The sequence below is a fragment of the Cyprinodon tularosa genome, unplaced genomic scaffold (assembly GCF_016077235.1).
Source record: "Cyprinodon tularosa strain WSP-4 unplaced genomic scaffold, ASM1607723v1 ctg18, whole genome shotgun sequence".
In the NCBI taxonomy this organism is placed as follows: domain Eukaryota; kingdom Metazoa; phylum Chordata; class Actinopteri; order Cyprinodontiformes; family Cyprinodontidae; genus Cyprinodon; species Cyprinodon tularosa.
This window is the reverse complement of record NW_024038608.1, coordinates 113,919-139,041: the sequence shown is the minus strand read 5'-3', so window position 1 is coordinate 139,041 and position 25,123 is coordinate 113,919. Positions and strand designations below refer to the sequence as shown.

The 25,123-nt window shown below is 39.2% G+C and overlaps 1 protein-coding gene across 4 annotated transcripts in view; it reads right to left on the bottom strand.

The window, feature by feature from the left end:
• Positions 1 to 25,123, bottom strand: part of LOC119781587 (nck-associated protein 5-like) — a 232,522-nt gene that overhangs the window by 148,220 nt on the left and 59,179 nt on the right. For all 4 annotated transcript variants that reach the window (XM_038282126.1, XM_038282119.1, XM_038282120.1 and 1 more), the window contains one exon: positions 432 to 505. In XM_038282126.1, the coding sequence (XP_038138054.1) occupies positions 432 to 505 (74 nt within the window). The remainder of the gene's footprint in view (positions 1 to 431; positions 506 to 25,123) is intronic.

The following is a 25,123-nucleotide window of genomic DNA, read 5'->3' as shown; positions in this document are numbered from 1 at the left end:
TTTGAGCTGGGGGGATACAGCTCCATTGAGATGGAGAGAGGTTTGCACAAAAGAGGGTGAAGTTTAAAAAATTGTCTCTTTCTTCTATGCGTCATTGGAAGTACTGGGATGGTAGGAGCTCAGAGGGTACAAGGTCATTAGATTGGCATCTCCATAAGCTCTTCATTCCCATTGTCTGGATAAATCTGCTCGAAAATGACCTCCATGAGAAATGTCCCCAGTCAACCGCTTAGTGGGTCCTAGAATTTCCCCTTTTGTCTACCACTTTCAGTGGGCTTCCAACACAAAGCACATTTCTCAAGCAGAGCTACAAAGCTTGTCTGGTTCTGAGAACCAAGTGACATTGTTCCTCTGTATCATGGTTTGGAATGAATTGCAAGCAGCTGTAGACATCCTCAGGCCATAAAACATCTGCCCCAAAACAAGCTTACCTTCGGACATTTCTGCGCTCCTCCTCAAGCTGTTTTAGGAGCTCATCGATGCATTTGTTGGCGTCCATGTACTCCTGTCAAGAAAAGATGAGAATGGTTTATGTGTTATAGTAACCTTTCATTTAAAATATGCTTCTAATAGAAGACAGAAACGTGTTCTGGAAAAGTGTTCACAATCACTTTAGTGTTTGTTTCTTTGAGAGAGTAAAAACAGAAGCACCTTTTTGTAATGTCCAACGGCAGCCCCAAAAGCGAGGCCCAGCTGTGTAATGTCATTTGGGAACAGACTGCACTCACAAAACGTGCGCTACCGAGTTACAGGAATGAGCTAATGCCAAGAGCAAAATAGGGAAAACAGATGTTAGGATTTCTCAGCTTTGGCCTAATGATTTGCCTTTTAGTGGTAGGGCTTTATAAAACAGAAGGCGGGGCTGTTAATGTAAGAAAAAGCCCACCATATTTCAAAAATGTGAGTTTTCATACACTCACTCAGTTGTGACTTGAGGCTGTCTCGGCAGTCCAGTCTAGGTTTAGGACTAATTAATTAGATGTTTGCTTGACGGGTCCCATGGGCAAGCGGTTATCTCAGTGGGACAGATGCTCTACATTGATTTTTAGTCACGAGAAAGATGGCATACCCATAAAGAATCACAGTCTAGTAGATTATTTTTTTGAACATAAAAGCTTTATTTCTACATTTCCTAAAGTTCCTGTACCTGAGCTACTTTGTTTTACTCTCTCTAATTAGTCCTTGGCAAAAAAAAGTCAGTCATTCTTTGTGAACAGAAGCAGCAGGAAAAAGGAAAAACCAAACATTGAGTTTTCTTGGTTTGCTACGACATAAGCACTAGGGTACATAGAGTTTTAGTGTTTATGGAAATCCGATGAGTGTTGTGCCACGAAATGTCACAACACTCCTTTCATGGGAACCACAATGACTGCATAAAGAAACATTAAAGCAGACATCTGACAAGTCTTTATTCTCACCTTGGTGTGGTATAAATATATTTTACATATCTGTTTTCTCCAGTTTTATTTTGAAACGGATTGTTCTTTTGAAAAGCTTTTCAATAGTTTAATAAATTTTGTTTGAATAAATGTATACTGAGCTTAAACTCTCCAGCCGATCTATTAAATATTATTATGTCTCATTGGATAGTTGAAAGAAAGAAAAATAAATAATTTTTTAAAACAGACTGAATGAAAAAAGTGAAGATATATTTGAGTTTAGCAGAATAGTTAATAATTTCAAACGTTTAAGGTAGTGATTGATATAGTTATTGGTCCGTGAGGCAGACACCCTGTCTACTTTTAAGGCTAGGCTTAAAACTTTCATTTTTGATAAAGCTTATAGTTAGGGTGGCTCAGGTTATCCTGAGCTATCTCTATAGTTATGCTGCTATAGGCTTAGACTTTTGGAGGACATAGGGACCCCCATTTCATCATTCTGCTTCATTCTCTCTCTGTTCTCCTATTCTGCAGAATCTGTTAGTTCAATCTCTAACCTTCTGCTCTCTCTGCTTTTCCTCAGAGTAGCTTTGCCTCGTCTGTTCCTGTTTGGCTGTGACGTCATCCTGGAAAAAAACATCAGCTGTGCTGCTTCTATCAACACCCTTGTTAATAGATGTTGGAGATCGGCCTGTTTTCCAGTGTGGTCCTGTTTCTCTGACCGTGACTGAGTGGATGTGCTCTCTTCGTCCTCTGGCATGGGAGCTGCCTTGGAGCTCGTCTGCCTGGCTGTGTATTTCCTGGACGGGGCCGCCTTTTACAGCTGCTTTTTGTATCTCTGCTTCTGTCTCCTTGAACCCCAGTCGGCCTCGGCAGATGGCCGCTCACACTGAGCCTGGTTCTGCTGGAGGTTTCTTCCTGTTAAAAGGGAGTTTTTCCTCTCCACTGTCGCTACAAGCATGCTTAGTGTGGGGGGTTGTATTTGAGTCAATGAGTCAATGCAATCAACTGGTTTTCCTTAGATAGAAAACTTTGTATCAATTTGACTGTATGATCTGGTTGAACTGTAAAGTGCCTTGAGATGACATGTGTTGTGAATTTGGCGCTATATAAATAAACTGAATTGAATTGAACTGCCTTGGTCTGTTTTCCTCCAGACAATACATTTTTTATTAAAAAATAGGGTGTTTATTCAGTCAGAGAAGGTACCACCAAAAAGGAAAAAAAAAGTTTTATAAAATTAATACCTACTCAAACTTGCTTGACTTAGCTTGCAAAGCTTTTACCAGTTAGTTGTACAAGTAGCTGATCTGTAGCTCTAAAGCTTAGTTTACTACTTACTTTAAACATGTTATTACCTTAAAAAACATTGACAAACACCTCATTTAGTAAAAGTTGTGTACAAAGGTACAATAAACTACAAAAGATACAATACAAATAGGTCTCATAAACCAGTCATATAGTCCATATTGACAATAACTTCAACCCTCAGTTAATATGCTCACAGTAGCATGCTAACATGCTATTACCCTAAAAAAGAACAACACTTTTAAATCAAAATAGTTTTTTTCATTTGCTAACACAATTATACGGAAGCCCAGAGTGGTCGTAGTTGACTTTGTTCTTTTCCTTTGCCTTCTCGAGTCGTTATCATGGTTAATCCATTAATTAATTTCTCGAGATAACAAGATAATTATCTTGTTATCACAAGAAAACAGTTATTGCTAACGAGAGGATTAACCGGTATGCGTAAAGAATGAGGCTGGCCAACAGCGCTGGATTCCCAGTCCCCCCATGCCTGCGATACCGCGTGTGCGCAAATAATCAGTTTTTTTGTTTTCTTTTTCTTTTCATCACTGTCAGGTCGAGTTGGATAATTGGATTGCATAGAATACAGTACAGACAAATCTGAATGTTTTTAATGAAACTCTTTAATATGGACTCATTTTGAGGGTTTATTCATCTTATAACTTTTACAGGTGTAACACCGAGGCTGTTTAGAAAACACCTGGCGCTAGGGCGCCGGTGGCATAGGTCTAAATGAATCAGAAGTGGAAGCAAATCATCAAACCAACAAGGTTGGTCCGTAACCTATAAGATAAACACAGGATTATTTACAGAATTACACAAAGGCTTGCATTTTAAATCCTCTCCCGCTGTTGTGGTGTTGAAGGATGTAATCAGATTCAGTCATCTTGTTATCATGAAAAACCGGTTTGGTTATCTTTAGATAATGAGAAAATAACTTGTTTTCTCGAGAAAACCAACATAAAAAAGTATCAGAGAGATACAGCCACTCTCGGCTTCCATACAATTGGCATAACATTAGTATATAAAATCAAAGGTGGGGAATGAGTAACAGGTTCTGAATCTTTAAGTGAATGTGTAACAATAAGAGGTGTCATAGCTCCGTGTTATGGACCCCAATAAACCAAAGAAGATTTTCTAGAAAGACGCCTATCTATCTGAAACACCTATCCACATCTTAGTCCTTCATACTTCGTCAAAATCCTTAATGACTTTGTTTAAACTAAATCCCTACTCATAATCATAGTTCAGGAGGACACATAGACAACCAGTCTACTCTACTGACTCTATTTTATCCATTTGGTAACTTAACTGTTTTATGAAAGTACACCAGTTCATTAAATTTAAAAGTAAGCTTCAATAAATTTAAAATATAAACTTTCATACATAAAAACACATGTGCTTGGCCACACATAATCAGTTCACAGACAGTATTTGTATTTGCTCAAGCTTTCCGACTAAGCATGCCAGCTATTAAAAAGCATATTGTCTTGGAAAACCCCCCGGCATTTTCTTCCATTATCACTGCCTTGGCATATATTTCGTCCAGTTCAATCTGAGGACCATTCTGTTGCATGGAAACAAAATTTTGCCCACCCATGCTCCATGACCAAATCATTACTTAAACAGTCGGAGTGTTAGGATTTTGCAAAGCTCCAAGAATATACCTCACGTTTTAACATAAAAATCCATGTGGGAGGTAAGGCTGATGTGCAGAAGCCTAATAATTTGCCTGGAGCCCTGTTTGGACTTATCCTGACCTCCAGATGACCCACCTCTGAGGTCTGACTATACTTAAAGTACTGCTGTTATCACTCCATGGGCTTTTTTAACCTGTGGCCTTGACAGCAAACTCTTAACAGACCAGATGTTCAAGCTGCTGTTCTAAATACAGTAAACCCCAGTTGTTTTGTCTAGTGAGCCTTCAGAGACGGCCACTCCAAAAACAGTCATAACCAACAGCTTCTACCAGTGCCATGATAGCATGCCAAACACCCAGATCTCCTACTGAGTAAATGACGAGTGAAGCTTTTAACCAAACAGCAACAGATCGATGCCTCACAGTGTGACATGCAATTTTCCAATATATGAACAATATCTTTAAAAAATGCCTACTAAATGCCATTAACTACAATCTATTATGTCTTTCCAAGATAATATGATGAATTAGTGTGAGAAATAATTGATGTTAGTTAACAATATCGTCCCGAAGCCATCTGATGCTCTTTGTGCTTAAAAGCTAAGTACTTCAATACTAGGCGAATAACAACTTCTGTAAGTTTCAAGGGGTATGTGAAGAGGTACAGTTGATGGAGGATAAAAAGTATTTAAAATTTTATATTTTGAGTAAAACTCAAACAAAGATAAAGGTCCAAATAAAAGTAAAACATCATTAATTAAAAGCAGGAATAACATATGTGTACACAGTAATATTCAAAGGTATTACTTGTTGAGGTTGGTGATATTTGCCAAACAAGAAAGTATTCTGTTAAGTCAAGAAAAATCCTATATAAGTTCAAGCACAGCATCAGAGAGTGCCCCCCTGGAAGTTTTAGAAGTGTACTCTAAATTTTAGGAAAGTGCTGCCAATGTACACTCTGTCTGTAAATGTACCATGCAGAATTTTGAAAATTGTATAAAAATTCCACGGAAATACCCAATACGATGTGGAAAAATACATTAGAGGTTACAGACGAATAATGTGTAATTATTGGGTAAAATCCTTTGTAACTTTTAGAAAAATATCTGAATGCCCATTGGGTCCAGCAATGTTACCTATAAGTTAAGGTAAAGTTCAGTATTATTTCCAGGAAAGTAGTCTCTATGTCCTTACACCATGCTTTATAGAGTCCAAAATAGTTCTGAAAAGTCCTAGATATGGTTGTGGAAGCTACTCCATAGGTTCCATGAAAGTATCTAGGTAAATACCCTTTAAGTCCTATGACCAAAGTATGTAGTTTTCAAACAAGTGGTGCATATTCCCCTCTAGGGTAATTGGAATTACAGTGTGAAAAAGCGGTGCCATTAAAGTTTTGGGAAAGCCTTGTAAGTTTTGGCAAAATATTACAAGGGGCTGAGTTCCTTGGAGGTACCTAGTTAGTACCTGTAAAGTCGGTACATTTAAAGTAGGCTTCAGAAAGTATCCTACATTTTCTGTAAAAGTATCACATGAGTTACAGGAGGGTATCGGATTCAAGTAAAATGCTATAAAGGTTAAATAAAAGTACTGGAAATGTAGGAACTTAAGATTTAATTAAAATGCAGGCTGTTTTAGGGATAACTGTCTCTGTCTTAAGACACTTTCTAGACAGCATTTTCTAAAACATATTTTCTGGAAATGTTATGTTGAAAAAATACTTAAAAAATATGCCACTAAGGCATGTCATTTGGGGAGGACTCAGAGTAGAGCCGCTGCCCCTCCACATTGAGAGGAGCCAGTTGAGGTGGCTCGGGCATCTGATTAGGATGCCTCCATGACGTCTCCCTGGTGAGGTGTTCCATGTAGGTCCCACCTGGAGGGATTGTGCTTCTCGGCTGGCCTGGGAGCGCCTTGGGATTCCCCCGGAGGAACTCCCTACTAAAGCTGCTACCCCTGCGACCAGATCCCAGATAAGCGGAAGAAGATAGATGGATGGATGTATGGACGGATGGACGGACGGACGGACCGACAGATGGATGGATGCCATTAGAAGTTGCAAAAAGTAAAGGTTCCAGGATTGTAAACTGTAAGTTCTGGTAAAGCTGTGCATAATTTTCATGAAGGTATTACTTAAGTCAATGCTATGAAAAGTCCAGAAGAGTAATGCAAAGTCCTACAAAGGATTGTGGAAGGTACCCTGTAAGTAATAAGAATATACCCTTAAAGTAAGAAGATTTTCATACAAGTGCTACAAAGTCCCCTTTAGTGTGATGGGAATTACTGTGTAAGAGGAGGATATCATTAAATGTCTGAGAACCTGGTAAGTCTTAGGGGGGGGGGAAAGTACTGTTCCATATAGGTACCTTGTTAGTACCCAAAGGCTGTCAGTTCAAAGTAAATACCAAAAAGCATCCTAGGTGCATCCTGTGAAAGTATCACCTAAGTTAAATGAGGGTATCAGGTTCAAGTGGAATGCTACAAAAGCTGAAGGAAAGTACTGGAGGTGCAGTAACTTAACCTTTAAGCTACGTACAGGTTGTATAAACTAGCAAGAATGTTGAACACTGTAAATAGCAGTGTGTCATACTTTGTTCCCTTTTTTTAGCTGAATCTATTAAATAAAATATTGGTGTTTATGTAAGTAAAGTACTTCAGACCCAAGAAAACTGTATGTATGTCTATTTTAAAAAATTGATACATGATTGTACACCGACTCCAGCAGCTGCACAAAAAGGCAGCCTTCAGGGTGAAAGCCCCGAGTCAAAGGAAATATTTACAGGCCACATCAAAGTGAAGCAAAGCTGTCTGAGTCTCTGCTGTCATCAGGCAGACCCCTGCTAATGACAGGGCACTGAAATAATCCTCAGCACACATGGAGGAATGCGGGGAATGCTGCACACCCGTTGTCATGTGAAAACAGGGAGGCATTTAAAGGTGGAGATTTAAAGCAAGTCTAGATGTATGTAATGCCACATGTTATATCTTCAGCAGGGCATTATTTCTGACGGCTTTATGACTCGAGTGAAAGGCACACCACTCCCGTGAGGACCAGGTACCCGTGCTCAGAACAGAATGAGCTAAATCCACTGACCTAAGGCTTTATGGAAGGCATATTTCTCTGAACTAGTTCTCTTACATCAGTTCGGCAGTATTTTTTTTTACCAAGAGTACTGATGTTGTCATCCAATGAATAGGTTGGAAGCAAGTTTCAAGATGCACTACAACTCAACTGTGCATAGTCTAGTTTTCATCAGGTCTAAAAAATTGGCCTTATGTTGAATCTAAACTTTTTGGTATATAATTAAGGTCCATTGTTAACTGCATCATCCATATGTTGTCTATGTCCTGAAGATGCAAATCAAGTCCAAATCCATAGTTCTCTACCACTGTTCTTGGAAATATCCAAAGAAAAAGCGACATCGAAGGACTTTAATTCAATTCAATTCAATTCAGTTTATTTATATGGCGCCAAATTCACAACACATGTCATCTCAAGGCATTTTACAGTTCAACCAGATCATACAGTCAAATTGATACAAAGTTTTCTATCTAAGGAAAACCAGTTGATTGCATTGACTCATTGACTCAAATACAATCCCCCACACTAAGCATGCTTGTAGCGACAGTGGAGAGGAAAAACTCCCTTTTAACAGGAAGAAACCTCCAGCAGAACCAGGCTCAGTGTGAGCGGCCATCTGCCGAGGCCGACTGGGGTTCAAGGAGACAGAAGCAGAGATACAAAAAGCAACTGTAAAAGGCGGCCCCGTCCAGGAAACACGCAGCCAGGCAGACGAGCTCCAAGGCAGCTCCCATGCCAGAGGACGAAGAGAGCACATCCACTCAGTCACGGTCAGAGAAACAGGACCACACTGGAAAACAGGCCGATCTCCAACATCTATAAACAAGGGTGTTGATAGAAGCAGCACAGCTGATGTTTCTTTCCAGGATGACGTCACAGCCAAACAGGAACAGACGAGGCAAAGCTACTCTGAGGAAAAGCAGAGAGAGCAGAAGGTTAGAGATTGAACTAACAGATTCTGCAGAATAGGAGAACAGAGAGAGAATGAAGCAGAATGATGAAATGGGGGTCCCTATGTCCTCCAAAAGTCTAAGCCTATAGCAGCATAACTATAGAGATAGCTCAGGATAACCTGAGCCACCCTAACTATAAGCTTTATCAAAAAGGAAAGTTTTAAGTCTAGCCTTAAAAGTAGACAGGGTGTCTGCCTCACGGACTAAAACTGGTAGTTGGTTCCACAGGAGAGGAGCCTGATAACTAAAAGATCTGCCTCCCATTCTACTTTTAGAAATTCTAGGAACCACTAGTAAACCTGCAGATTGAGAGCGAAGTGCTCTGTTAGGAACATAAGGAACAAACAGATCTCTGATATAAGATGGAGCTTGGCCATTTAAGGCTTTATATGTGAGAAGGAGGATTTTAAATTCTATTCTTGATTTAACAGGAAGCCAATGAAGAGAAGCCAGGATAGGCGAGATATGATCTCTCTTTTTAATTTTCATTAGAACTCTGGCTGCAGCATTTTGGATCAGCTGAAGGCTTTTAACTACAGTTTGTGGACTTCCTGATAGTAAAGAATTACAATAGTCCAGCCTTGAAGTAACAAATGCATGGACTAGTTTCTCAGCATCACCCCTGGACAGGATATTTCTAATTTTTGTAATGTTTACAAAGTTTTAGCTTTAAGAAAACTTTAAGACTCTTTAAGAAGGTGTTCAGAGATCGGCAATTTTCTCTGACCATTGAACAGTCTGACCTTGGTGGGAATTTTCTTTGACCACTACTCCCCAAAATACTGTCATTTTCCCATAATAGGCATTAGTTTATTGAGTAATAAAGGCTACTTACTAAATTGTCTCCACTCCATCTGTGTCTGGCTACTAGACTTTCTGACTGACAGGCAGCAATCAGGTTAAAAAAGTTTGTCTCTTCTGTCTCTTCTTGTGCCTTCTCCTGCTTCACCTTACATCACAGCCACATCTCACATTTAGTGACACAAAACAACAAAAAGTTCAGTTTTTCAACTCCTATGAATTTCATGCTATTGATTTGCTGTATTAACCAAAAAAGGGCCTTTGCCTTGCAAGAATTGCAACCTTTGCCTCTCTCTGCCTTGCAGTGCTCCAGAGCAACCCTCTGTATAAGGATAACATATAAATTGTTCACTCCAGGCAGGAAATTTGCATATGATGGGAACAAATCGTTAACAGGCACAAGATGACACTAAGAATTGAGGTATAAGGATACCGAGAGGATAGATTCCCCTTAAGGTTTTAGCAAATCAAAAATTTAGATGTTTTAAAATGAGTGGCTGAACATGTTCCAACCTGACAATGTGTTTGAAAAGGATTCTCAGTAATGTTTACCAGACATTGCTTACTTGTGTGTATCTTTGATAAGGCGGGGCTCTTTGGCTACCGCCTCCCTGCATTCTGTCACGATTGGGGTTTCCAAGTCTCTCCAACTGCTTCTGCTCCTTTCATGAATTATGAAATATGAGCAGACCAAAATGAAGCTTTGGCATTAAAATGCAGCAAAGAGGAAATAAAGACAGACACAAACACACAGATTGATTGAACTAAATCTATTTAAGATTGATGATCAATATTTCTAAGAAATAAAACATCAGATGTGTTCTCCATTTATGAATCCAACACATTTCTTAAGGATTTGAGCTGACAGTCTGGTTTGGATATAGAGCTGACAAGAAAGAGGCTAAAACTTTAAGGCTTTGTGATAAAGCAGCAACCTCCCTACTGCAGAGGACAGACTGTGCCTCTTTAAGTCGTGATGAGCTCCCTCCACCACCTTGATGTGTCTACAGATCAGACTCAACCAGGCATTAACTGATAAGACACCTTACGGAGCTCCGCAGCTCCTGGGAATATAACTGCATCTAAAGACAAGGTCAGGACCTTGAACCCCACCCCACCCCTAGTCCCCCTTCCCCAGCGTATGTTTTCTTCCCATGAGCTTTTTGAGAGACTGATGACATGGCTGTGTGACCTCTTGGATTGTATAATTGAAAACCAAGAGCTCCAGGTTTGACAGAAGGCAAAGATCCCACACGAGCCTCTGAGTCAAAGGTTACGGCAATAGGACTGTACGATTTCTCTCAGGGTGTATTTTTATGACCTACTTGACAACAGTACATGGGATAGTGACTTTTTAAAGGTGTGGCAGATGTGTCATTGTTAGTTTTGGTTTTCTGCCAAGGGCACAGCTGCTGTCATCCAAGACTCCAATGAGAAGCAAACATGGCAAATTTAATCAGCTGCGATAATAAAAAAACATGCACTGATGTAATTCATGACAGTGATCCTATTTTATGGAGGCCATGAACTAATCAGCCTGACTAATCATCTTTTGCCTATGTTCATATCAAGACATATCACTCAGCCTTGGTTAAATTCATTAGTCTTATCAGCATGTTCTGAGACTCTGCTGGTCATTCTTCACTCGCAGGTCTTTACTCACATCCTCAACGATCTGCTTTGGCTGTATCAGCTCAGCGATCTGGCTCTCATATCCTGGTAGCATCATAGTATCCCCACCCCCAGGTTAGCTGTGGAGCTTATCAGTGCACACGGCTGCCACTTGGGAAAACAAAAAGTGTACCATTTTTCATTTGGGGTGACAAAAGAAACTAAGCTGTTTTATCAAGCACTTGTATCAGCTCCTGCATATTAAAGCATATATATAAGAACTTGACTGATCTGTTATATATTTCTTTACCTTTGTCCCTGTTCTCATTGGAAAAAATCACAGGGATTTATATTGGTATTAGAAAAAAGCTCATAATTAACATTCAGTACCAACATTGGTTTTGTGTTCCATTGTGTTCATAAAGGAAGATTTTCTTGCCTAATCCTCACTATAGAATCAGGGTACAAGCTTTAACTGGTGCATGAGTACCAATTAGAAATACAACAGAAAGGTCAAACAATGTCTCTATTCATAGAACTGATCAAAAATCTATTTTTTTTTAAAGAAGTAGACCCAAACACTAGTACTATTTGCAGGATTGCAGAACAGCTGGAACAATGGAAAAAGGTTTTTTCTTTTCCATACTAGCCCTAGAGGTCATTGCTACAACTTTTTCTATTATCTACAGAATGTCTAGAGTGGTTCATAAAAAAATATTAATTTAACTAAAAAAAAAAAAGAAAAAAAGAAGAAGAATGGTTTTAAAACTGTTGACAGTTCCAAAATATATTTCCTTCTGCTTACGCCAACAAGAATAGGTGGAAGTCTCTTTAGAGGTAACTCAGGTAATGCCAATGTAGGTACCAGATCTGCTCGGGGCCCCGCCCCTTCTTATGACGTCAACATATGGCAACTCCACTCAGACAAACTGTATTGCAACAGTTTCTAAAGAATCAAATCTCTTTTTGAGTCTCAACTTATTACCTTTATTTGCTTTTATTTTGCATTTCATTGACGATCTAAAGTAGCTGAAAGTAGAAAACAATCATTCTAAGTCTTGAAAAAAAGTACTGCATTCTAAGATTGAACAAGATGACAAGAAAAAGTCTCAGCTTATTTTTATTCCTTTTATTAAGATCTGAGGACAGGACAGACAAATGGAACATCTCAATCATGTCATGACTATAGTAGAGATTTTAGACAAATAAAACAGTTATTTTACTTGTACGAAACAAACAGTTGTTGTTTACACAAAGTTAAAAGTATTGTAGCATAATACGGCTTACTGATCGAGCTAAAAGAGGCTAACCTGTTAGCTACTGAGCACAGCTAGCTACAGTGCATTCACTTGGTTAACCATAAACAGATTTTTTTCAGTTTTTTTATCGATCAGGTAAAACCTCATCGTTCATTAGACGTTTTAACACTACAGATGCTCCCGACTCAGCACACTAAAGCTATGCGATGTTATTATTGTTGTCTGGGCAACCATAACATTTTAAAACATGTCGCAACATTTAGCCGATCATGAAACGTAACGTCATTGGCATGCGCAGGACCCCGAACAGATTTGGTACCTACACCGGCACCTAGTCTGTATAGACCTAGAAAAGGCTTCTTCTTTAAGCATTGACTTAAATAACCAAATGGCTACAAAAGCTACATAGAGGTCGCTTCGTTTTTTTTATGAACAAGTCGGTTAAATGTTTGCTAATGATAGCTAAACGTTAGCATTAGCAAGATATGCCATTTTTAGCAAACAGTAAAACATCATCATATGGTTAGCATTAGCATTAAGCAACTGGTAGACAATATGGAACAAGAGTAGGAGAGCATTGTTCCTCCTTTTACTTCGTGCTAGGAGTTAAACTTGAAGCTATCACCACATGCAACTGCAGCTAAATAACAGTCTCCTACAAGCCCTAAAAACATATAATTTATAAGTACTCCTAAATGCTTGTTTGCAACATATATTTTATTTACATATTTCATTGTTAAGCCAAATTGATAAAGCTAAAATGTCATGTGATTGTTTTGTTGTGTATGGGTTATGTGTTTGGCCAGTTCACATTACACAAACACATGATTCAAATGGCCAAACACATTACCTATACACAACAAAAGACTTCACCAACCAAGGAGAACAACGGGTGGGTCTTTTGATGTTGCTTAAAACATCATCGCTCAAACTAGATGTTAGTCTAGTGTGAGTCAACAGAACTGAAGGCTACGTTCACACTGCAGGCCTTTATGCTCAACTCCGATTTTTTTGTCAAATCCGATTTTTTTTGTGTGCGGCTGTTTACATGACCGTCTCAAACTGTGTCCCTGAAGTGACCCGCTTGCGCATAAAACCAATGACAAGAAATGTACGAATTCAGTGACTGACCGCAGTCAGATTCCAAAAGATCCGATGTGTATCAACTTTAAGACCACATACAAAAGTGGTGCAGATCAGATTTTGAAGCAAGATTAACTGTGACTTGGTCTGTTCACAGAGTTATGAAAGAATTTCAGCTGAGCGACCTAAGGGAACAAAAAATTATGGATTTGGAGACATTTGTCTGCAGTGTGTATATATTAAAAAGTCTGGTTGCCAGTTAAAGTCTGCATTGTACGGTAGTTCCTATTTCTTTTACTTTTAATGTAAATCTGTTGAAAAATGTGATTCAAATATAGATTTTAACAAAGGCTAGTGAAGCTTCTAAAACTGATATGTTTTATAGTATATTCAAAACCATTAGCTTGTTCTTTGTCATTTTTAGCCACTATTTAGAGCCATGGTGGAGGGTCCAAAGAGCCCCTATTTTAGAACCCTGGTTTAAGAGATATTTTATGGACTGAAAATGATGGAAAAGTCCAAAGACCAACATTAAAAGCCAGAGGAACCATGAATCAGGACCAGAAGTGGAGCTACCATTCAATAAAACTTGGTAGTTGCCCAGGGGCCCCTACCTCCTGAGGGCCCCATAAAACTCTTCAGAATGCATGTTTAATAAGGTAGTTACTTATTTGTGCACCTTAATTGTTTATGATTAAAACCTATTTGTTTAAGTGTGAGAAGTGGGAGAAAATACAGCACCAACAAAAACTGACAAAAAAAGAAACATGGGGAAGGAGACGACGAGAAAAGGGATAGGAACTGAAAAGGGGAAGAATGTGAGTAAAAGGGACCGAAGAGAAAGGAAAAAGACAAGGACAAAACGGAGAGCAGCACAAAAAGTTGAGAAAAAGGAAGAGAAATTGGGGGAAAAAAGCAGAGAGGAGAAATATCAAATGCAAGTCTGGTTTAAATGAAGGAAAGTTAGTAAAGACCTTGGTGAAGACATTTATTCACCATTGAGCAAGAAGGTGCGTTTTTCAGAATAAAAACATAGAAAAAATAAAAGGTTGAAAAGGAAGTTCTTCATTAATGATCTTGACAAAAGAACAGTGGTTCCAAATGATTTTGAACAGAAGCTGAGATCTACACTGTAATGGCACACAGTGGCCTCATTGAGTCCACAGCATTCATGTAACAAATGCCTCCAGTGAGCAGGATATTCTTCATCTGCCTACCTACCTGGCTAAAACTGAGGTGTATTCAGCCTCTACGGATTACCAGAGATACAAAAGGTACCCTGTTCATCATTCAGGGTGAGTTTCAGCAGTTCGGGGTTATCTGATGTCCCCTCGTCCAGCAAGCACCTATGGCGCAGCCCAGCCCAAACATCAACACCTCACCAACGACAGGAATCCAAATCCCTTCGGATTATCTTTCCAAACATTAAGATAGGCCCTCTGTTAGGGCTCCTCCTTTACAGGTTTGGATTTGACAGAGCGGGCCATTAATTCCTATTGGGAACAGTGGAAAAGCTGTTTCTTTAGAGGAGGGGAAAAACTGGCAGAGGAATAGATTACATTGGAGCTGGCATCGTTATTTGATCATTTCCGCACAGCGTGGATGAACCCGGGGCAGCATGACAAGCTGGGAATCTGAGGGCTTTTTTTCTTCTTCATAAAAACAAGGTAAGTCACGGCCTTTACAATCAAGATCACAATTAAACAATAAAAAGTAAATATTTCAGGATTTTAATCCTAATCTCTTTCCAAGCCTCTTTAATACTCATCAGCTATGACCGATTAGACACTCCTTAGGAAAAAAGGCAAATGCAGGATTAGATCTGATGACAGAAGAGATGGAAATCTAGGAAACTAGGAATAGCAAGCGGGATGGAAGCAGGCCTGTTTTGACACAGTGTCTATATTTTACAGGCCTAAGGGTTGCTGGGTTTTATTATGATCAGGGGGCTAATATTCAGCCAGGTGTAGTCGGGGCGGGGGGGGGGGAGGGGGGGGGGGTGTGTGGCGATGACAGGAATAAAAAAGGAAAAAAAAATAGAAAAAAAACAGGGAGAGACGGAGAAATTCATGGCAGCAGAGAGGATCAGACAGACAAAAGCAACAGAGGTACTATGTGGTGATATTCTACGAAAAAAAGCATTGAAATTAACAACTTGTAGGTTATGTTATTGTACGTCTTTTTATTTTTTATTACCAGTCTGACAGTAAATTTAATTTTTTTTACTGTCTATAGAAAAGAACAACCGATATTTCCCAGATTGTGTAGCTTAAAGGAAGGAAGGAAGGAAGGAAGGAAGGAAGGAAGGAAGGAAGGAAGGAAGGAAGGAAGGAAGGAAGGAAGGAAGGAAGGAAGGAAGGAAGGAAGGAAGGAAGGAAGGAAGGAAGAAAGAAAGAAAGAAAGAAAGAAAGAAAGAAAGAAAGAAAGAAAGAAAGAAAGAAAGAAAGAAAGAAAGAAAGAAAGACATTAAAGGACTTTATGAAATTAAACTATTGGACAAAATATCTTGAACAGAACCACTTTTTCTTTCTCAATACAGCCAGACTCTCAAGAGACACTTAAATAATCAATTAAAACTGTAAACCTGCATCAGTTGGTCACAAGTAAAAAAAAAAAGAAAAGCTAAGCACAGAATGGGGAAATATAAGAATTTTAGTGCAAAAGACATAGGTAAAGTTTCGAGGAGAGTCCTGGAAAGGTGTAAGGGGGGGAGGTGCAAAGCGTTGATTCTAAACAGATGTTGGAAGCTCCATGCTTCTGTTGGTGCCACTGTTTCCATTCATGGGAAATTAGACAAAGTATACAGTGAGCCGACATCCACAGGAAGATCTGTTCTCAATTACATTTAAAACCAAATATTTACATCCACGGTATATAAAAAACAAAACACACAACATACTGTCTCCCACTATGTGAAATGACATCAAACTGAAAGCTTTCCTGTTCATACAGCTTGGAATAGCAAACTATTTCTATTTACAAGATGTCATAATAACGAAAGTAGAAAAACAACTTTTTTTCCTACTCAATATGTATACCTTAAAAAGAATTTAAACTGCAGTCGTTTATTTTAAGAAAACACCTAAAATTGTAAAATTTGCAAACCTGAAAACTAGGAGTGTCGAAAAAAACAGATTCTGTAAATATCATGATATTTTTATCTATTCAAAATCTGTCCCCATGGATATTAAATGTAAAAAATTTCCTTTTCTTACTTTTACATCACTCTTATGGTGCGTTCACACGGAACCTGTCAAAATGATCATTATTGGTAAATGGCATGTACTTATATAGCGCCTTTATTCAAGTTAGGAGACTTGACCAAAGCGCTTTACACTACATTCATTCACCCATTCACACACACACTCACACACTGATGGTGGCAAACTACATTGTAGCCACAGCTGCCCTGGGGCTCACTGACAGAAGCGGGGCTGCCGTACACTGGTGCCACCGGGCCCTCTGACCACCATCAGTAGACAATGCAGGTGAAGTATCTTGCCCAACGACACAACGACAATGAAAGTCGAAGTCGGGGCTTGAACCATCAACCCTTCGATTTCAGGGCAAACTCCTACATCCAACGCCACTGTCGCCCCAAAACATGCACTAAAACATTTTTTATGAACTACAGTGAAACAGTTCATAAATACCCAAATTAACTAGAAATTTTGAAACCTGCCGATGAAAAATATTCAATTGTTTACTGTGATACAGCTGTTTTTACCATAAACCTTAAAACTCTTTATATTCACTTCCGGCCGCTACGAACGACAGAAGGAAATCCCGAACAGCAGAGAGCTTTTAGTGGGGGATTTCCAGCGCAGCTCGCAGACCATATGCTGGAGTTCTGTAAACCAGTGTTGCCAACTCAGCAACTTTGTCGCTATATTTAGTGACTTTTCAGACCCCTCCAGCGACTATTTTTCAAAAAAGCGACTAGCGACAAATCTGGCGACTTTTTACGGTGTCACTGGCGGCTTTTGGAGACTCTTACGTGAAAGCATGTGTCGTTCCTACTCTTGTCCTCCAGCGGCAGCTGCTGCCGTGGGGCGCTAACCCCGTTCTCCCGCTCCCGCAGGAGTCCCTCTCAGCGCTGCAGTCAGAGCCGCAGGATGTTAACCCTAAGCGTCCAGACTGCAAATGAAGCGCGCATGCGCCGGGATTGACGGCGCAAATTGATCACAATAATTAAAATATATATATTAAAAAATAAAATAAAAAATAAATAAATAAACATTAATGGACAGAAAAAAGTAGCTCTATATATTGTTTAGTAAAGTTTTAGTAAAGTAAAACTACATGCACATCACTTCCTGTGGCAGATTATGCAAATTAGGCGACGATGTCATTTAGCGACTTCTAGCGACTTTTAGCACAGCCAATAGCTACTTTCCTTACTGAGGAGTTGGCAACACTGTCTATCAGTCTGAACAAGAAATGCATATTTTATAAGGATCACAATCCTGGCAGCACTGACTGGTGTTTTGAGGTGGACATTCTGGCTTAAAAACATCTTTAAACTATTTTTTATACTCATCAAAGTAAATAAAGCTAAGCTGCTCTCCAATTTATAATAGAACAGAGCGTCCAGAGCATCGAAGCGTCAAAACAACTTCTGCAGCGTTTGAACCAGCATCCAAATTTCGGCGTTTAAGCCTTGTTGATGCCCAAAACACATCCTTTTTTAATAATGTATTTGGATACGTATCTTATCGGCAAATTCTTACCATTCACAGCCCTGGTAACTTATCGCAGACGTGAAGCACGTTGGCGGTAGCATAATGTGTTACTGTTTTACTGCCGGAGGGACTGATGCGTTTCACAAGATGAAGGATGTAATGAGGAAAGAACTTCATGAGAAAAATTGAAGCAACATCAAGATTTTGGCTTGCCTGGCTCCTCCAAATATCCTCCATATCGCACATTGATCCGAATTACTGACAAACTTTTGCAAGTAGGATTGCTAAAAAGCAATTCTGATACAAATGAAATGCATGTAAACCTCTGACTGAAGAAAGTTTTATACATTTCATCTCCATTTCTTTTTTTTGTGTTTCATCTTGCAATCAAAAGTTACCGACTAAAGATTCATCTAAAGTTCAACCAACAAATCTTAATCAAACCCTGAAAACACCCCTAATGTGTCTTCATTCTCGTGACCTCCAAGCAGGTGTTTCTTTCCAAAGATATTTCTCTGCCAAGGATTCTTTGTCAAATTCCCTGACAGTTCACATTGCATTCGCTTCAGGTCTCGGCTTTATCTCAGTTTAATCCAGGCGGTGATTTATTGGCGGGGCCTGTCTGCTCGGAGTCAGCCAAACCAGGTGCCGGGCAGATGTTGAGGCAAGAGCTTGCATTCCTACCAGAAGAAGGGTTAATGTCAGTTTATGATTTTTTTCGCCGCAGCCTGAGATGGTCCCAGAGGGAGAAAAAAAAAATGATTGGGTAATGTGATGAGATGTGGCTTCTTGTTGCTGTTGCTGTCAACAGCACACCCACCTGTGCCACTCACGCTTATCAGAATCTTATTTCCAGGCTGAACCGGCGGTGACGCCGAGCCGGGATACAGTGCGACAGGTTCTTATGGAAATTCTACAGAAGAATGACTGATGGCATATATTGAAAGAGATAGGTTTCAGTGACCTTTGACCTCTGATTCAAGACACACCGTTATGAATATTGTTATGGTCAGGAGTTATTTTTCAGAGAGGTTGCAGGGGCATAAGCAGCAGCTGGTTAATGTAATAGACTGCTGGCGAAAAGGTTGCCTATTTGAATCTGACCCAGATTGTGTGGGTGAGGGTGGGGGGGGGGCAATAACTAATGCATCCTTTTCCCTAAAAAGCAACCAGTTGGAGGTGACCAACGAGGACCACCATGGCGTGGGTGGTGCAAATCTAGGCAAACCGTTTGCTTCAGGCATTTATGTAAATGAGAGTTTCATCAGCGAATAGACTGATAAATAATAAATGTTGAAAAATGTCTTCTTGAATGCTCACCAGAGCATATAGAACGAGTCATTTGTTGGAAACCCTCCTGCCTGCTTAGCATAGTTTTAGGAGTTTTATTTAGAGCTATAGATGTTGAATACAACCAGATATAATGCATTTATTTAATCCTACTTCTAACAGTACAAGTGAAATTCTTAGTTCCAGGAAAAGGAATTTAGAACCAGTAGGAATTTGTGCACAGTCATCCATCAATTTATTCCTTCAGCGATCCACCGGTCCGTTCCTATATCTGTTGATTGGTTTGTCTTTTAAATTCATCCATCCGCTGAATCCGTCCATCTGCCCATCCTTACCTTGCTTGTATACATCTAACTGACGGTCTATCCTCCTGACAATTATTGATTCATCCATCTACAGCTCCATCAGTCTATTTATGTATAAATATACCCATTCAAATATTCTATAGGGAATTTTGCTCCATTAATGTTTCAAGCTAATAAAACCTATTTGAAATGACATGTGAAAAAATACAATCCAAAAGCAGAACGTTGAAAAACATCGTAAGTTTAAAAAGGTTTTCAAAGTAGATTTTTTTCCCCAAAATTTCATTTTTCAAATTTTCTACATTTTACTATTTCAAATTATTTTTTTCAAATCATTTTTCATAATGTAATATCTTTTATTTCTTATTTTGCTTTTTCAGATTGTTTTATGAAATGATTTTATTATATACTGTGACGGACTTATCCTTTCTATTGTTCTGAATGGTTATTCGAAACATTTGTACTGGAAAAGACTGAGAATTATCTGCCCTGATAGCTGACCTTAATTGTTCATTTCACTCACCTGCCTAACTGCCCCGTTTCTAATTATCACTCATCTCATCCAGCTGCTGGATCTGCTTTATATTTGGCTCAGCCCAGCTATCAGGGCCAGATCATGTTTGTAAGTTTGTTTCGTTAGGTTTTTGTCATTTCAAGGTTCATGTCCCTGGAGGACGGTGGGTTGAGGGGTTTTTAGTGTTTGCCTTGTCTTGTCTTCTGAACGTGTCTTGGCTACTTGGTGGAGTACAGTTTAAAGTCCCGTAAAACTGGCTCAAAGGCAGAGACCAGTTTAAAGTTTTGCAGTTAGCTTGGTACCATGCCTTGTCTCTGTCCCTCAATCACTGAACCTGCCTGTTTGCATCTGTGCTCTTCTGTCTGAGCTCGTTGCTCGACTAATGGAACATGCCATTACGCTCTGTGGGCCCCTGGAACCCTGGATCTGGCTGTTCCTGTGTGGATCACAACCCCTGACAGGGCTGTGGACTCCTGGGTTTCAGAACTGTTCCTGTTTGATCTGTATCCCTGACCTGGATCGGATTCCTGCCTGCTCACTGAGGCTGCTGCATCGGGGATACTCTGGGCGGCTCTGCAACTCAGCTCGTTTGGCAGTCCTTTGGCTGGATCCTCCCTTCCTCAGAAAGGATGGCCTGAACTGTTTAACCAGGTAAGTGACTCGCATGGATAATCATCTCCCGTCAGATGATTGTGGTCACTTACCTGTGTTTCTCCCTCCAGAGTGTCAGTGATTGGGTGTGCAAAAACTTAACATTTTAAATATAAAAGAAAACGCAAACCCTGCACAAATGGAAACAACTATCGGAAAAAAAGATATTAAAGGAAAAATAATTGAAATTCAGGAAAGCTTGCTCTTAAAAAGTAGTCTTTGAAGTTTCATTTCAGATCGCATTTTGTCAGATTTCCATTTACCAAATCTGTGCTTTGCTAGCAACAGTAATGAAACAAAATTCACTCCAAACCATCTAGGAGTGGAGGAAAAAATAAAACTCCAAAAAAGGTGAAGTAACTTCCTGCATCACCAGGTATAACTGCATCAAATCTATCCATTAGATATAAAACTATTTCAAGACCATAAACTCATTTGGTTTCCATAGTCGTACGCATCAGTTAGGTTCAGTTTCAATCAGTTCTTTGCCATTTCACCAGCCGATATAATACAAAGCTACTTGAAAGCAATCACTACTGACTTTAGCCCAGTCTGCTGCTTGGATAAAACATTCTTTTTTTGCTAAACAGAGAGCCATAAAGCAAACACTCCCTGAGCATCTTTCTTTCTTACATTTCCATGTCGGCGCATGAATTTCGCCTTGAAGAGATCATCTCAGCACTGCTGCATCAATTTTATGGGTTAATGCGAACAAAGACCTCTCAGCTCATCGGCTCACGGCACTCTGTCAAGTGATCTGAAAGAGGACTGAGAGTCCAATAATTCAGAGCTATTAAATATTAAAATCGCTCCATCACTGAGTTTTAAAAGGTATTATGGCAGCCTTCTTCTGGCAGCTTCTTATGAGCTCATAGAGGTCGGAAGGAATTTCAACATGAATCTGACTCTGTTTTTATACAGTTAGAGGCAATAAATCCTTGTTATCATCTTATTTTTAGCAGCCATGCTTGGTTTTATTTCATCCAGATGTGATCTGGGGAAGACTCTGACATCAGCGCTGGTTCTAATTAGAGGAGGTGACATCGACAGCGCCCCAACGCTCGGCTAAAAACGCATCAGATTCCTCCTTTTGAGAGAGGTTCAGGGGGCCTCCTGGAAAAGAGGTGTCAAAGGTCCAGCTGATAAATAAATTAAAGCTTTATGGCTACAATAACAGTCACTCCAAACAGGAACCTGACTCGGGCAGTGATTTGTTTGTGTTATAACGTCGCTGTCTGATCGGAAAACAATAGTTCCGCTGCTGTGGGAAAAAACTGAACGCAGGTTTCCTTTGGACGGGTTGACCATTTGCTCTTACAATAACAGCTCTGTTCAATCGTCATCCTATGTTTGCTCAGCTACCAGTCTTTATCTGGGGCAACCCTCCCCTCCCCAGCTTTCCCTGAACCCTCTGGAAGGCATTCCTCCATCGAAGCCGGACCAAAGTGAGGAAGCCTTACAATAACTCTGCCTCTATATGAAAGAATTACCTTCAGCATGAGCTGTTTACCATGGCATTATACAGGCCATGCTGGAGCTTTCAGCTTTGTTTCCCTTTTAGGTCATGGACTTTGTTGACCATGCTGGATGTAAAGCACTATAGATAATAATTGGCACCCCAGGCCTTGTAAAAAGTCCACTTTTACTATAATAAGTGGAATAATTTATTTAAAAAAATATATATTGAGATTGTTACCATACTTATTAAACTTTCTAGAACTTTCTTTTCCTCTAATAACAGCCACAGCTGTTGCTAATGCTCTCCGATTGTGATAGCGTTGAAATTTGTTGATGATCTGATACATTTTCCTAGCCTGGGCAAACTAAGGCATCATTCCTCTTATCAATGTCCAGATTAGCCTGAAACAATTAATCGGGATAAATCGATTACTGAAACAATCTTCATCTAATTTAGAAATGGATTTATCGTTACCTTGAGTACAGAGACTCTAAAATATGTCTTTAGCTGACAGAGCAACCCATTTAGAGAAGTAATTATATCAAAATGTAATAATTGAATTCAAGATAAAAAAATATTGTCTGTCAATAAGCTGTATCCAGAACTCAAGTGGAAATCTTTGAGTTTCACCTGGTTTAATTTTGTAAAAAGTCATTGTTAAAGAATATTTGACTAACCGATTATGAATTGATTGATTGAAAAAAATAATAGACAGATTAATTGATTTGCAAAATAATAGTTAGTTGCAACCCTAGTCCATCACTTGGAAGGAAGGAAGGAAGGAAGGAAGGAAGGAAGGAAGGAAGGAAGGAAGGAAGGAAGGAAGGAAGGAAGGAAGGAAGGAAGGAAGGAAGGAAGGAAGGAAGGAAGGAAGGAAGGAAGGAAGGAAGGAAAAGAGAAGAGAATAGGGGAGTTAACAAGATTTCACGAAATTATTGGGCACAAGAAAGGAAGAACAAAAAGGACATTGAAGGAAAGGCCACAGGGATGTACGAAAGGACAGATTACTAGAAAAAAGGAGAAGATAAGAAAATAAAGGACTACGGAAAGTAAGTGAATCAGGAAGGAAATATGTTTAGGATAGAATTAGGGCTGCAACAATGAATTGATAAAATCGATAAAAATCGACTTTTAAAAGCGCTGGCAACGAATTTAATCATCGATTAGTTGTGTCGCGCGATTAATGCGTCATCCGCCGCCGCCGTCCAGACTGCAAATGAAGCGCGCATGCCCCGGGATTGACGGCGCAAATTGATCACAATAATTAAAATAGCCGGCGCTTTGTAAAGTGAAAAAAGTCGTAACATGCAACTTTTGTAAAAACAAATGAACATGGCACGGAAGCACCACTGTTATGACACAGCACCTGAAAAGAAAACACGTTGGAGCCTTCAATGGCAGTGAAGAGAGCTGATCAGCAGGATGAGTAACCATGTTTGTTTCATTTTAAAGTGGGGAAACGTAAGTTAGTTTCTCAGGTAGCTCATCTGATGCTTTCCTTACCTTGTTAGTAGGTTACAGACAGTGATAAGGTTGGCTACTTATTTTACTTTTAATTTCATTTGAATTAGCTTAAGCAGCGTTTATATTTTCTTTATAAATAAATTAATTTGCAAATTATGAGGGCAAGGCTTTTAAAGTTTAAATCTTCTGGCAAAGATAAAGTAAAGAAGATCCTGCAATTTATGGAAGTAAAGCAGAATAAAATCCAGCAAGATCAGTAATATGTCAATTAATTATATGCCACATTCCCAGGTAAATATCTGTCTTTGGAGGATGTGTTTTTTAGCACCCCTAGTTCTCTCATTTTTATTCCAAATACAATTTATAATTTGAATCACAGGGCTATTTTTATCTCTATGGTTCAGTATTTTCTCAAGTAGCAACTTTAACTGCTATACTTTCCTGTCTTAAAAGGCACAAGAACTCTTCTAGTCTAAAAAAAACCTCATTTGTTGAAATGGGGGGACCTATTGTTTGAACCCCTTAGGGGCTTTAAAAAACAAAAATGCCTGTCTCTTTTTGCGCTTTATGAAACAAAGTACCCTATATTTTGTGGATGTACAGCTACATTTCTCAAGTAAGTTTGCGTAGTTTTAAAACAAACATTTATTTTTCATATAGCACCAGTACAGTTAATGAGAAACCTGTACTTGTGTGCTTGTTTGTTCTGTCTAAAATGTTTATTTTGGAATAAAGAGGTTAATATAAAAAAAATATTTTGTGTCCGATTCATCGATTAATCGAAAAAATAATCGGCCGATTCATCGCTTTTCAAAATAATCGTTAGTTGCAGCCCTAGATAGAATAGAGGAAAGGGTAGATGTAAGTAAAGAAGATTACAAGGAAGGGATAAAAGGAAAGACACAAGAAGGAAGGAAACAATGACACAAAAAAAAGGGCAATGAGAGAAAAAAGGAAGGAAGGTAGGAAGGTAAGGCACAGAGGAAGGACAAATTGTTTGCCACATATTAATTTTTCTTCTACACCAGACCCAACCTTAGTCTGATCAGACCAGGGTTTGATTTAGGAAGATGATACTTTTAAGATTGAAACAAAGTTATGCATACAGTCATGCAGTGGAGCCAGTGTCTTCCGCCATCCTCCTTATCTGTCACAGTTTCAGTTACTTTAAACTACTTTAAACTTGCAGTTCTTTTTTTCCTGCTCTACTTTAAAAAAGAAGGAAATAAGATACATATTTCAATCGAAAATTGTGGATCTTTCATCTCCGTTTATATGAAGGAAATTACCACAGACCTATTTCAAAAACAAAACTCATAATCGGTGTGCTTGGATAGCTTTCACTGTCGCCTCATTTCAGCAATTTCTCCCGCACATAACAGGTCCATTTTCCACTCAGATGTATCCTGAGACCTTTCCAGGTTGTACATAAACCTCAATCCTGGAGTAAAGCCAGGCAAGCAGTGAGAGAAGTGGGTCGGGTGGAAAAAGCTCAATAATACACTAATTCATGTGGTTCAAACTGAGACTCAAATCCCCCTCTGGAGTGCTTCTGTTCGGCGTTGAATATGACAGAGGAGAAGGAAAATCAAGTCAGGAAATGCCTCCAAAATCAAATAATAAAATAAGCTCTGCAATATTTAGCA